The sequence below is a fragment of the Convolutriloba macropyga genome, chromosome 7 (assembly GCF_964194025.1).
Source record: "Convolutriloba macropyga chromosome 7, txConMacr16.3, whole genome shotgun sequence".
NCBI lineage: Eukaryota > Metazoa > Xenacoelomorpha > Acoela > Convolutidae > Convolutriloba > Convolutriloba macropyga.
Genome location: NC_134474.1, coordinates 68,187,063 through 68,201,144, shown reverse-complemented (window position 1 = coordinate 68,201,144; position 14,082 = coordinate 68,187,063). Strand labels below are relative to the sequence as shown.

The window sequence follows — 14,082 nt, the reverse complement described above, 5'->3', positions numbered from 1 at the left end:
CCACCAGACACTAACTGTACATAAGTTGCTGGGGATACCTGAATTCAAGGTGAAAAGGTCACTTTTTTGCCCAATGTTGTGCTTTTTTTATTATATCTTTTTGACAAATGAATATACACTTGATTTTGGTCACACTTACTACAGGTCTTTGTGCAAGTAAAAGTATTTCCGTACTTTTTGGGGTGAATGTTTTGTCAATTTAAACACAAAAATTGTAGTTTTTCAAAAATTTTGGGAATTATGGGTTTTTAGTGGCCATTGGAACTCTTACGCTCGTACGTGGGTTAATGGATAAGTTAAGCACCACAAAATCAAGAAGTTTGCTTCAGGAATTTTATCGACTTCGTATTCTTCGCTGGTTTTAAAAGTGAAATTTTAAATCATTTGCTGTCCGTTTTTCTTCTTTGTCTTGCTAATTTTTTGTGTCCAGCCAGGTTTTCACCCTCCGAGTTCCTCCGGGTAGTTTTTGCCGAGTTCTGTAAGAATGAGTCAATTTTGAAGCATAACTTTCAAATTATACATTTGAATCGGCGACGGTTTTGATGCGGCCAATTTTTCCCAATTTACAAAAATGTTGAAGTTTTCGTGTTTTTTTGAGTTCAAGAGGTCGATGAAACTTTTTTAAGCTTGCCGCTGGTTTGTTCTAGAGTTTAGATTTACATTTTTTTGTTTTAAAGAAAAATTTTCTTAAATCATTTAGCGATTTTTTTGGTATTTTCTTCGTCCCGCTCACTTCAAATAAGCTGCTCATTCATGCATGCAGTTAGTTTGAATGTGCGTTTTGTTCATGTGCGCGAATAGATTTTGCCACACATGGCTTGCGTTGCTCTCAACATGACTTTCAATGTTACGTTGAGAAAATAACGTCAAATTTGGATGCCTGTTTAAGTGAAGTTTGTTTGAGGGAAGCCTCTAAAAACGAAACTTCAGTCTATTTCGATTTTAGACATCACATTTTCTTTATAAAAGTTTTTCCTTTGCGTTTTTCCTTTGCGTTTTGAGACTACAACATTAGGAATCTATCGCAGCTATTTTCTTGCAATCTGGCAGCTATGTTGTAAGTATTGATCTAGCCAGCCTTGTTTGGGGTGAGTATCTATCATCAGTGATTAATAGGCTAATAGAATGGGTGTTTTGGGAACAATTTGGAGAGTTTGGAATTTTGTTCCTTTTTCAGTGGAGTTTTGTTTAAGATCTTGTAGAGCAGTTTTCGCCGTAATTATGTTTATCGTGAAACTGATATTATATTTCATTTTACATCGGCCATCCTGAAAGTTAATTCGAATATAACTAAGCGTATTATTGCCGGCAAATGATAAAGCTTTTAAAATTTTTGTTTTAATTGTTTCTTCGTGGAACTATATTACAGACAAAACAATGTAGTCGTTTTGGTGTTTTTCGACAGTTTTTTCTACGTGCACAAAAAGTTTTATCCGTCAAAAATTGTTTACATTGGGAAAAACAACGATCGGCTGAAACTTCCTGTACCACGTTCACGAACAGTTGGAAAAAATTCCTTAGCGAAAAAAGTTTCTTACATTCAAAGAAATTGATGAGTAAAGTTATAGTAATGAAGAACAGTTTTGAAAAAATAAAATCATAAACGAGGTTTAGATTATGGAAGTTGATAATTAATCCAGAATATCGAATTTTTCATCCTTTAAAATTCTGTATCTCTTAACTTCCAATTTTTGTTCTTATTTTTAGATCAGAGAGCGTAAAACTCTATAGCTATAATGATATTCCAGATATGTGAGTTAAATGGGTCCAAACAAAAAGACAGAAAAACATGTCAGATGCTTGTCGTGTATCGTGGATTCATTTGAAGAATGCATGACTCAAGTGAAGCAGCAAAACCTAAGCGGCTATAAATTGCGAAATTTTATGCACGATTGGGAAATTAAACACATTGACCGGTCCTATAAATACTCGACGTTTCAAGGTTTTGTGGAACATCATTTAGCGAAGCATTCTGAGCAGAAAGTACGACTTGTGTGCATGAAGTGTTTGACATTATTTGACGAACCCGGATTGGCCGAGCAGCATATCAAATTAAATCTTATCACGCGTAACATGAAACTGATAATTGAAAATGATGATGACAGCGACGATGAAGAGAGAACCAAAAAGATAGAATCGAAAGACGTCACAATTGTGCCGTTCTATTGCAAGCTGTGTAAAGACAGGTGCTTTGCTTCTAAACAAGAGTTGGCTGAGCATGCAAAGAACAAACACGGTGTGAACTTCTGTGATTATGTTAGTCGCTTTTAATTCAACTGGTAATTTCACTCAAACGCTGAAAATTTACCTGTACTGGAATTTTGGGATATTTTCCGTGTCCCCGCATACATGCTTAGTAAATTAGCTGGATGGTAGGGGGAAAGTAATCTGGAGGGAACAAACGGAAAAGATCCGGAATTTCGTTTTTAAAATTTATCGGCGACGGCTCACTTAAGGTTGACTTCTTTCATTAAATAAATATAAATTAGTTTTTTCACTGATCCTTTTTTGTAAGGTGTGTAGCCCGTGATTGGAGACAGGCACGATAATTCAGTGTTATCATTGTTATGTGCGTTAGCGCTTCTGCTTCGAGGCAATCACTCCAAATGGTGGGAATGTGTTTTCTTATTCAAAAGCTCCCGAGTTTTTTACACTGAAATTTGCAATTCAACGTCTTGGAACTGCTTGGGATTTTTACTATGTGAAAACAAAGTTTATGAGATCGAAATAAAGGGTTTATGTGAAAGGTATGTGAAAAATTTTTGGTGTCGTTTTCAGAACTGGGAGCCGATGATGTTTGGGGCCCGCAAACTAAAGGCAGGATATCATAAAGCAACGGATACGAAAGTAGTGTTCTGGAGCTGGACTGGCATCGCTTTCACTCCAATGGCAGAGCGAAGACACGATGGCTTCAAATTGGTAAGATTGAATAAATAATATAGTATTTTTTACACGTTTCCAAATCTTTTCGGGTTGAACTTTCTTTGATCTCATACAAGGATTATATGATTCATGTATGATATCCATATATATAATATATGATCTTGTATGAATACTAAGAAGTCATATAAATCATATACGATCGAGTATGATTACTAAGAATCATATAGGATCTAGTATGATTATTAAAAATCACATAGGATCTAATGATTCCTAAGAATCATATATGACTTAATTTGATTACTACGACTTATATATGACCTAATATGATTACTACGAACCATGTATGACCTAGTATCATTACTAAGAATCATATAGGATGTTGCATGATTACTAATAATCATATTCGACCTGGTATGATTACTGAGAATCATATATGACCTACTATGATTACTAAGAAACTTACAGGATCAAGTATGATTATTAAAAATCACATAGGATCTAATGATTCCTAAGAATCATATATGACTTAATTTGATTACTACGACTTATATATGACCTAATATGATTACTACGAACCATGTATGACCTAGTATCATTACTAAGAATCATATAGGATGTTGCATGATTACTAATAATCATATTCGACCTGGTATGATTACTGAGAATCATATATGACCTACTATGATTACTAAGAAACTTACAGGATCAAGTATGATTATTAAAAATCACATAGGATCTAATGATTCCTAAGAATCATATATGACTTAACTTGATTACTACGACTTATATATGACCTAATATGATTACTACGAACCATGTATGACCTAGTATCATTACTAAGAATCATATAGGATGTTGCATGATTACTAATAAGCATATTCGACCTGGTATGATTACTGAGAATCATATATGACCTACTATGATTACTAAGAGTCATATAGGATCTAGTATGATTATAAAGAATCACATAGGAACTAATGGTTCCTAAGAATCATATATGACCTAATTTGATTACTAAGACCCATATATGACCTATTGTGATTACTACGAACTATGTATGACCTAGTACCATTACTAAGAATCATATAGGATCTAATATGATAACTAAGGATCATATGTGACCTAGTATGATTACTAGGAATCACATATGACCTATTATGATTACTAAAAATCAAATATGACCTACTATGATTACTAAGAACCATATGTGACCTAGTATGATTACTAAGAATCAAATATGACCTAATATGACTACTAAAAATCATATATGACCTACTATGGTTACTTAGAATCCTGTATGACGTAGTATGATTACTATGAATCATATATGACCTACTATGGTTACCATAATATTAATATAGGAACTGTATCAATCTTTGGTGGATCGAAATCACCCTGGCAAATATATACTCATTTGACTTTTTAGTTTTAACACAATTTTCCCGTTACACAATATAGCGGAATAAAAAATTTTTTTGTCTTCAGTTTAATTTGTCGAACTAAACCAATGAACTAGGCCAGATTAAAAGGAAAAAAGTTTTTGACATAAGAGAGGTATTTGCGGTAGGATCTTTGTTAACTCTCTCAATGAAACTTAATGACTCTGAAACTGTATATACTAGACTATAGCAGACATAAGTTTTTACTGTCTCACAATGACTAACGGCTCAGATAAAACTTAAAGTCTGAACATCTGTTTCATATTTTCACAGAAACTGTCACCCGGATGCAACTACATTCCCAAGTGGCCATATGAAGTGGTATTTGGGTGTGGAATGTGTGACAAAGTGTGTGACCAAAAGAAGAAAATCGTGCTGCATTTGAAGTTCAAGCATTGCATCTCAACTCCTGATAAAAGAATTGTAAAAAGTTAGGTCCATTACATGTTTTTCCGTTTCATCATTTTGCATGATTATTGCTGAACAATGAAATTCTTAACATTGTTTCCCAAATGAAAGCGTTTTTTATTACGCCGTACTTAAGAGACTAATGTTGCGTTATGAAACAAAGTATTTTTATGGTTGCAATAATGCAAGCCCTGGTTGTTTTTCAATATCAGCGAAGATAGCGATGCTTTATCAATAGCCGCACAGCGATAGCTGGGGCTATTATTGGCCTTCTCTTGGTTTTTTTACGAATCGAAAGAGGGATATTGGTTTTCTTAAGGTTTTTTTAATGGAAATACTATTTCGTTCAAACGGCGTTTTGACCTAAAAGCGAAAGTGATTAAGATTACCGTGTGAACTATTTTTTTCTGTGCGAGAGAAGTTATTTGATCATGCACTGCGTTGAGTGAATGACTTTTTCACTTCGAAAAGAGTTTTTGAGAGAGTGGTGCATGTAGATGACAGTTTTTAGCCTTGTTTTTGTCTATTTGGCCCAATTTTTTTTGTTGTAAATTGTTTTTTTAAGAAATAAGTTTTCATCGATGCTGCATGAATATGTAACCTTCTGAAATTGATACCACAATGTTTTTGCGCTCCTAATAATGCGATAATGCAAAATTGGCTTATATTTCTCAATATTTAGTCGATTTTTGCCTTTTTTCCATCTTTCTTCAATTTTGGAGCTTTGAGTGGACCTTGTGTACCCGCTCAGTATATATGACAACGTCCTTTTGATAATTTTTCAATTGAATGCCTCTTTTTGACGTGAGATTTTGTCTTGTTTTATTAAATTGTACGCAAACTAAACCAGTTTGGTGGTATTTGTCCCAGTTTCAAGTTTTTTTTCACTTTGTAATTATTTACTATTAAATCTTTTTAAAAAACTCTTCACCTGAACCGTCTTGGATTTTGCTTCGTTTTGTGAACAATTGAAATAGTTTTTGCTGATAAGCCTTTGAAATTAAGTTAAAATTTAGACCATTTATTGACCATTTTTTTCAAATTGTTTGTTTCGAGCTTGAACTGTTTTTACTGAGACAGGAAGTTGGTTATGCAAATTTTTTGAGCCTCGATTGCTTTTTAATGAAAATCCACGTTTTATTTTTTAATGGTTTTTGATATGATTTTTAGAATTTCCTATTGGATTTGATTTTCTTTTTCAAATGTTGCGAATAAGGTTTCTTATCTTTTTTTTACAATGTCTGTGTCAACATATAGCATGCGTCTTTCCAACAATCTCCTACGGCTTATAGTTTTGTTGGCCCTGCTCTTATTAGTTTGCAAAGTTTTGATTTGAACTAAACTATTTCGGTTGACACGTTTCTTTTGGTGGTATTAAAAGGGCTAGGTTTTGGTAATATAAGACTTTTTGTAAGTCTTTCATGATTAATTTCTGAGTTGATAAATTTATTGGTCATTTTTAGTTTTATCATGGCGTTCATTGGGATTCAAAATGACAACTACTGCTTAAGGTTTATTTAGTTTTTTGATTGATTACATTTTTTATGGTACAAATTAGCGTTTTTAATGAGAAAAATTACGAAAATTGATAAATTTTCTAACAGTTTTTTTCTTGCAGTTTTTAAATTTTTCTTCAAAAATAGAAAATTTTGACAGCTTAAAATAGCATGCACTTTGCCACTTGAGCCGTTTGATGTTTCCAATTCAGTAACACAATTTTCGTAGTAATTTTTGCCTAGTAATAAAGTCAGGAGTAATGGACTTTTTCAAATTTTTTAGTTCAATTTCTTTTATGGGCTATTTTACAAATTTTGACCTGATTGTTTTTTAGTAGCCACTTTAGTAAACACCAGTAAATTTAAAAAGATAATTTTTTCAGAGAGACGGCTCTTCGAGTCGTTCCCGGAATTCTTCCGGTCATGTTTTTATTTTATTGTCGCGATTTTTGTTACGACCATATGGCGTCACAACCACTTCAAATCTGCTTTTTGTTCATTCGTTCATACAATTTAAACTAAAGTGCGTGCGTGACGTCATTTTTCGCTCTTAGTGGAGCGAGTTCTTTGTCCAATTGCGTGATTAAAATTTTGGTCGCACTTGACTTACCTCACTCTCAAAAATGACTTTCTCACTTTGAAATTGACTTAATATATACTGTAATAATAAATGAGGTCAAAGGGGTGTGTGTCACTCTGAATGAAGGTTATTCGAGAGCAGCTAATAGAGGCAGCATAAACTTAAACAGATTTTTATTCAAAATGTAACATATCAGCCTTCAATGAAAAGACGATTTGTTTTGGTCTGTCTTTTTACTGTTTTTTTAGACTGCAGATCTACGAAGTTATTGCGGCTATTTTTTCGCAATGTGCCAGCTATGTTTGTTCTAATTGTGGTTGATTACTCTCAAACGGCGTTTGAAGCAATTTTTGTTAACGCGTGTTTTATATGCAAAAATTTGGCTATCGCATTGTTCTGGAACGGTTTTTCGATTTCACTTCTTGAGTGACTTTTTCACGCTTGACTTCCTGATTTTTGCTAGACCTAAATTGCTCTTTTTCAGAGATTAAGTCTGTGGCTACAACAAAAGCGATTGTAAGATAGGCTATCAGAGGGTACTGCTTTGTGAGAGGTTAATGCTTCTGAATTAAATTGCCCCGCCTGTCTTTCGAGAGCAATTTGTACAAAATTAGTTGATTTCTGTTTTTTTAAGTAATTTTACTGCCGACCAAATTTAAAGAGGAGCGACAACGGAGTGGTTTTTTTTATACGGCTGTGTGCGCGATAGCGAGAAATTGAAGTGTAAGAAAATTTGATTGATTTTTTTTGTGTTGCAGGCTTTTTCAAACCAATGTCACTGATTGTTACTAGCTTGTTACTGTATTATGTTTCAACACATTAAAGTAACGCAAATATTAAGATTTTTTTAAGAGACTAATGAAAGTAGGCGTTTAGCAGAAGCTCTTATTGGTGGCCTCATGGGTGGTTCCTAAAGTTTGACTTACGCTCCTCCCACTTAGCAATTTGGAAAGAAATTCTCATTTTGCTCATGTCTCTCTTAAGGAACCCATTTGTAGATTTCAAGTTTTTCTTTTCTTTTGAAAAGACGACAAAACAATCATTTTGTCAGCTGACATTAAGCAGACGACTGAATTGGGTTCTCATCGACGTCCTCATCTAGCAAGAGCATGACAGTACTATTACATAATTGGGCTCATTTTTTATATTATGATTTAAAACAAATTGAAAGTTTAAAATGTATTTTAATAGGCATTTGTCGGATTGTTTGAATTCAGAATACCGATACCCCTTGTTTGCATGTGAGCTAGAAATGACATTTTAGCTGCTCTAAAATTGTTGTTGTGTTCTCTTGCAGGCCTAGATTGCTTTTTAAATATTTTTTCCTGTGTTTATAAGCGTCCTTAACAAGCCTGTGTTAAGCTTCGCCTTTATTTCTATCTGATTCACGCGGCGAATTCCAAACATGAGGTGAAGATTGAGGAAGATTTATTTCTATCCCTCAAGTTTGCTGTGATTGTTTAACTCTTTGAAACAACTTTGTTTTGACAAAATGGTTGTTTCTTGACTTCGCTAAGCGCAAGTTTTAATCAATAGGAGGCGAGTTAGATAGTTTAGATTCGCGCATTGAGGATAAAACATTATTCATGAGTTAAAATGTCTGTTATTAGAGTATGTCATAATAGACGTTTCTGATTATAGAGCTCCGTGAAAATAAGCCTACGTCTGAGCAGGGGGTTGGGTATAATAGAAAAGATGCAACTTTGTTTTTTTTTCAGGTGAGCACGAGAAAGATGAGCTAAAGGAAGTTTTAGAGGAAGTGGCGGAGCCGGGGATTGTTCACACTTGTGACCAGGAGAATGCAGACGGCGATGACAGCTCAAGTGAAGCTAGTTCGGCTCCTTATTTCAGCAGACATTTCAGATCCAGATGTAAGTTGGCGCGCTATTTTAAGTGTCGCAGTTGAAATCCGAACCTAGGTTGTATCTTATGAAATAAGACATAGTCTTATCTGGAATTCCTTGCTGATGTGTCTTGTGATGCAGTTGCTGAGAATGGTTGTTCGTACTACTGCGAGTAACCAAATTAAAGTACCCGAGTTGTTCCGTCGCCCCTCCTTAAATTGATTCTATAATTGTGAGATCTCGAGTACCTTGAGATGATTACTCATACTGTTAATGCCCAGTATTAACTTCTTCATTGAATCAGTATAAAAAAATTAAAGTCAGAAATAGAAACGGGTTAAACCCATAAAGCCCATTTTTAGATGCCCAGTACTTGAACTTTGTTCTCATAAGTTTTAGTTACTATCTATAATGCTTATTGGTATTGTTACTAGACCCTGTAGCCTCTCACTGAGAGACAGGAGTATGTTCAATTACGAAATGACATCAAAATAAATCGCACTTAAAGATGTTCTTATACAAAAATCAATTTCTGTTGATATTTTCTTTTCTTTCAATCCCAATAGAGTTATGGGAATCAACGGCGGCTATTTTCCGGCAATCTGCCGAGTATGTTTCAGTAATGCAAACAATCAAGAAAAATGATAACTTTTGCGATTTTTATCAAGTTCTCTGAAGTTTTTTGATAATTTTTGAGTTTTTCCGGCCTCAAGGGCCAGAAAACCTCCTCTAGGGTCTGAATAAGTTTATGCATAGTTTTAAATTGCAACGAAATTGTTTTCAACATTTAATATCACGGATTTTTTGGCGGTTTTTGATAAAATTTGATTTTTTCACCAATTTTTTGGAAAATATTTGTCTTTTATTCACTTGTTTCAGATATCAGGTATTCTCCTCTAGGATTTGCCAGTTTGCTTCTTTATAGTTGCTAAGAGAAATCGAATGGATTGCAACTTTTTAATGTCACACCTTCTTCATTTTTTTAATGTTGATTTCTTTAAAATTTCTGAAAATTTTTGTCATGTTCCTAGTTAATCGATCTTTATGAGCCAATGCAACTTTTGGGCTTAAAATTGGGTTACTGGATAGCCTCTGGAGAGAATAAAATGGTTCTGAAGAAATTAATATCCAAAATTTTAGCAGCATTTCATTTAAAATTGCAATTGTTTTCAATTTTTTTGATATTTTTAGTCATTTTGTAAGTTAATCAATCGTTACGGGCCAATGGCCAATGAAACGTTTTTAGGTCTTGCAGATAGTTTACTAGACACATTTCAGAAAAAAAACTGGATTTGAATTTTTCTGTTTTACGAAATTAAGAAACAATCTTTAAATTTTCAATTTTTTGATTATTTGTCATATTTCTCGATTTTTTTCTTCCATTGGCCCATAAAGCTCTCTCAAGGCTTGTGCTTGGGTTAATGGGTATGGCTAATTGGATCAAATTCGGCCTTGGGAGTAAAAGCTTCAAGCGTTTTAGCAATGATTATGTTTTTGTTTAGTTTGTTTGATTATTTTAATTACTCAACATTTGATATTGTTGTTCTGTTTTGGCTGGTATTGTTCAATTGCTGTTCTGGTCAGGTACAGTAGTTCTAAGATTCTCGTTCAATTCTTCGGATTGTTTTTCAGGACTTGTCTTGCTATGTTTTTTCGTTTCGTTTTTCAATTTCGATTTGTTCCCTTGCGTTGTCCTCTTTCTCCTCTTCAATCAGATTTTTCTGTACTTCATTCGCTCGCATCTCGCTCTGTTTCTAGTTTGTCTCGAGTGCCGTTAGTTTTTCCATCGGTTTCCTTTTTCCATTCAGTTTTTGATCGTTTTTTCTCACTTGGCTGTTTTCGAACGAACTGTTTACTTTTTTGTTTTTGTCTCCTCTATCGTACTCCTATTTCTCTGCCCATTTTTGCTTCTATTTCGAATTACATCAGTCTGGCGACCGATTGTTACTGCAAAATTGAGTTAATGTTCCGAAATTTTCTAAAGTTTCCTAAGGCATTGAAACAATCAATCCTTTAAGAGTCGAAATTCAGAAAGCTGCTGCTATTGCTTTTTTAAACAGCAATCTCATGCTCGTCAACTTCTCTGAAAGAGGGAACCAGGAGCTACAAATTTGCGCTAAAAGTGCATAAAAAGTTTTTTTGTTATAAAATTAACGCCTTTTAAAAGTTTTACGATTTGATGAAAAGTAATAATCCCTAGTTGTGAAGAAACAAAGAACTTTTTGATATGTATTAAGATAGAGAATGACTAAAGTGTACAGTGCACCATGGGGACACTTGGGGGACATTTTAGTAATTCCCTATACAGTGTCCTTTATACAATGTCCCCCCCCCCCGTTGAGGTTCTAGTCACTTTTTTATACTTCTCACATGGGAAAAGGAAAAAAATCTCCATGTTTGTTAATTTCAGTCAAATCGAGTAAGAGGCGCTACTACTGCAACAAACTATACAAATGTCGTCGATGTGAAAAGTTGTTTGACACGGATAATGCTGCATTCCAACACGATGACAATTGTCACCCATTGGACTACCAGGGAAAAGATGAGGAAATATTCAAATTCACAGCGGAAGACTTCTGTTGCACCTACTGTGACTCGAGATTCCCCTTGAACATATCAACGTTACAGCATTCAAGGACGAAGCATCCTGAATATTTTCCGAGTGCTGGAAGTAGACAAACTTTGGCTCAGACTGTCGCAAAAGTTTGGAATAAAGGTGCTAAGCATTAATGAATTTAAAATCTTAGGTAGAAATATTTATCAGGACTTTGTTAATTTAGCTGAATTGAATTATTGGACTTTTGAAGGTCGGTTTTTGTTAGTGACAGACAAAATGAGGCTGTAACCGAAACTGCCCGAAGAATTGTAAGTTCTTTCTTTATTGTAAGTTTCATATTAATCAGATTATTGCTAAAACATTTCTATTGTCCACGTGCGAAGAAGGCTTGACGTAGAATTTGATCTGTTATGAACAGTTACCGAGTTGCACCTTTTTAGCCCGATCTTATCCTTTTTTGACCATTTTCATATGACAGTTATTGTCCAGAACGTTAGTATTTGCTTCCGAATGAAGTTTGAAGCGCTTGCCTTAGTCGTGTGTCTTTTGTGCAAAAATTATCTCGATTTTATTGACTTTTCGGGTGACTTTTTATCATTCCTGAGTTCTTGATTTTTGCGTGTTCTAAATTACTCTAAATTTGTCAATTCTAAGCAGGTGAACTCAAAGGTCACAGTTTACTCCTAAAAGTCCAATGAAAAATGTGTAAAAATTAGCGCTATTTTTTCACTCGAAATGTCAATAGTGAGAACTACTATGTGAAGACCTTAGTGAAAATTCTATCCCACCGTCAAAGCAGGTTACAATAGAATGGAGCCCCGACTGTTTTTCGAGAGCAGTTGTTTCCACTTTAGTTTGTACTCTATTTGATTGATCTTGTCTAGATCGACAATAGAGCACTTCTGATGCTACATTTAAATTCGAAAAATTTCTTATTCGCGTTTTCTCAATGTTTTTGTAGCTGTAAAGCTGTAAGCTGAGCGTAGCTATATTGCGGTGCTCTGGTCTTTGTACTTTGTCAATTTTCCTTTTCGCGACTCGCAGAAAGTATTGAGGGAGCGCCTTTTTTGATAGTTTTTGTGTTTAATTAAAACAGGATGTAAAAATCAATGCCGCGCGTGAAAACTAAGTGTTTAGGTCAAACGTCCGAAACCGAGTAGGTGTAAAAATTTTCTGCCTAGCGAGCGGATTTTTTTATTTCGAACTGCGTTTTCACGTCTGTTTTAATTGCTCTCAAACAAAGTTTGTAGCAATTATTTTGGTCTTGTCTTAGTGCGATTTTTTGATTGACCGATTTTTTGTCTTAAAGACCCCTTTGACTTTTTGTCCTCAAGTACAGGATAAACAGGTTACGACCGGAGGGCATTATCGGATCTTAGAGCCTTACGCCTGAACAGTGACTAAGCATGCGATTCACCGAAACTGTTTTCAGGAGGCAGCTGCACCTTGGTGGTTTCCCCTCTCGTCCAGTCTTCCTAAACCTCCCCCCCATTTTGCCCCGGAATGTCCGCTCAGAAACGCAATGCTAGCAGCTCTCCCAATCTCGGTAGTACTGAAGCCAACCCTCGCCGGTCGTTTGAGAGCAATTCGTCCGACGTGAGTCAATTGTTCTATTTTGACTCAAACTTTTTCAGTCAAAGGTATTTCCTGTGTTTTATGCCTATGGCATATACATATATAAATTCTGACCGTAGTCAAACGTCAAAGCATAGTAAATAATTAGAAATAGATACTGTAGAAATCATAAATGGTGTACAATTGGATTTTAAATGTAGGTTTGAATAATTTATAAGGCGATTTCAGACAACAACCGCCCCTCTTCTACTATGGTTCCAATGAAAGCTTCGATGACGGGACAGCGGGGCATTGAGCGCGCTCCACGGAAAAAGATTACGGAGCTGTGCAGGACCGCAAAGCTATATTTTTTCCTGATACTTGTAATCACGTCAATATGAATCCTGTTTTCTCTGGCTGATTCTTGCTGCCAACCTCTGGCTTTCGACGCTGTGGATCAACCCCCCCCCCGTGTAGGAGAAGATCAATGGACAGAATTTGTCCTTCTTCACTTTAATTACTCTTTGTTTTAATTCAACTTTTTGGTGGTCTCGTAATATTTATATGCATCCGGTGTGCTATTAATCTCTCTATATCTAATCGAGGGTCGTCATCAGTGATATTTCTTTTTGCCAAGGTTTCTCTTTGCAAAGTGTGATGACAGGGCTCAACTTCAACATCATCACATACTTCGTCGATTAAGTGGGAACTGAATACCATATATCGTTAAGCCTGATGTTGGTGTAGCCACCTTTTGGACAACGCATGAGCTACGTTAAACTTTTATTCACATGCACAGGTTGATGGTTTCTTACAGGTTCCCAGCCGTATCTGGGGGCAATGCCATCTGTAAATTCGCCCTTGGTTAGATCAAAATTGGATTTTTCGCTTTGTAGCCCCCCCCCCCCCCCCAGCTTAGTCGTCAGATAAAACTATAAACCCAAATCAAGGTAAATATACCATAATGGGTGGCTATAGTGGGAAAGACCACAAACTTTTGTTTTCTCAACAGGAGAGTTTTCAGCCCTTACGGCGCTACTTTCGTTTGCAAGATCTGGAGAATCAGCCTCAGATTCATCAATGATATTTTCATTTGTGAAATTTGGCGAGCTTGTAGCTGATTCTCTTCTGATTTTCTCAAGGATCTGTGTTTGCATTATCACTGGGTTCGCAGTACTGGACTCTTTTAGGAGTTCACATAGTTGAAGAGCTATTTCCTTTAATCCTACAATTTACTTTTTTTAAAAAAAGATCTTTTTCCGTTTGTGCCCCCAGCTTAGTGGGGACATTGGCACCCCCGGCGCACCTGCCATGTTTATTA

At 35.3% G+C, this 14,082-nt stretch overlaps 1 protein-coding gene across 1 annotated transcript; it reads left to right on the top strand.

Annotated features, from left to right (window-relative positions):
* Positions 1-1,727: 1,727 nt before the first annotated feature.
* LOC142342478 (uncharacterized) lies at positions 1,728-11,456 on the top strand. The gene is made up of 5 exons (XM_075393815.1): positions 1,728-2,256; positions 2,779-2,919; positions 4,596-4,752; positions 8,525-8,677; positions 11,061-11,456. The coding sequence occupies exons 1-5, from the start codon at positions 1,762-1,764 to the stop codon at positions 11,378-11,380; spliced, it is 1,266 nt and encodes a 421-aa protein (XP_075249930.1). The 5' UTR covers positions 1,728-1,761; the 3' UTR covers positions 11,381-11,456.
* The last annotated feature ends 2,626 nt before the right edge of the window (positions 11,457-14,082 follow it).

Coding starts and splice junctions, on each gene's coding strand:
- LOC142342478 (XM_075393815.1), top strand. CDS start 1,762: ATGGGTCCAAACAAAAAGACAGAAAAACATGTCAGATGCTTGTCGTGT. Junction 2,257..2,778: donor GTGTGAACTTCTGTGATTAT/GTTAGTCGCTTT, acceptor TGTCGTTTTCAG/AACTGGGAGCCGATGATGTT. Junction 8,678..11,060: donor CAGACATTTCAGATCCAGAT/GTAAGTTGGCGC, acceptor TGTTAATTTCAG/TCAAATCGAGTAAGAGGCGC.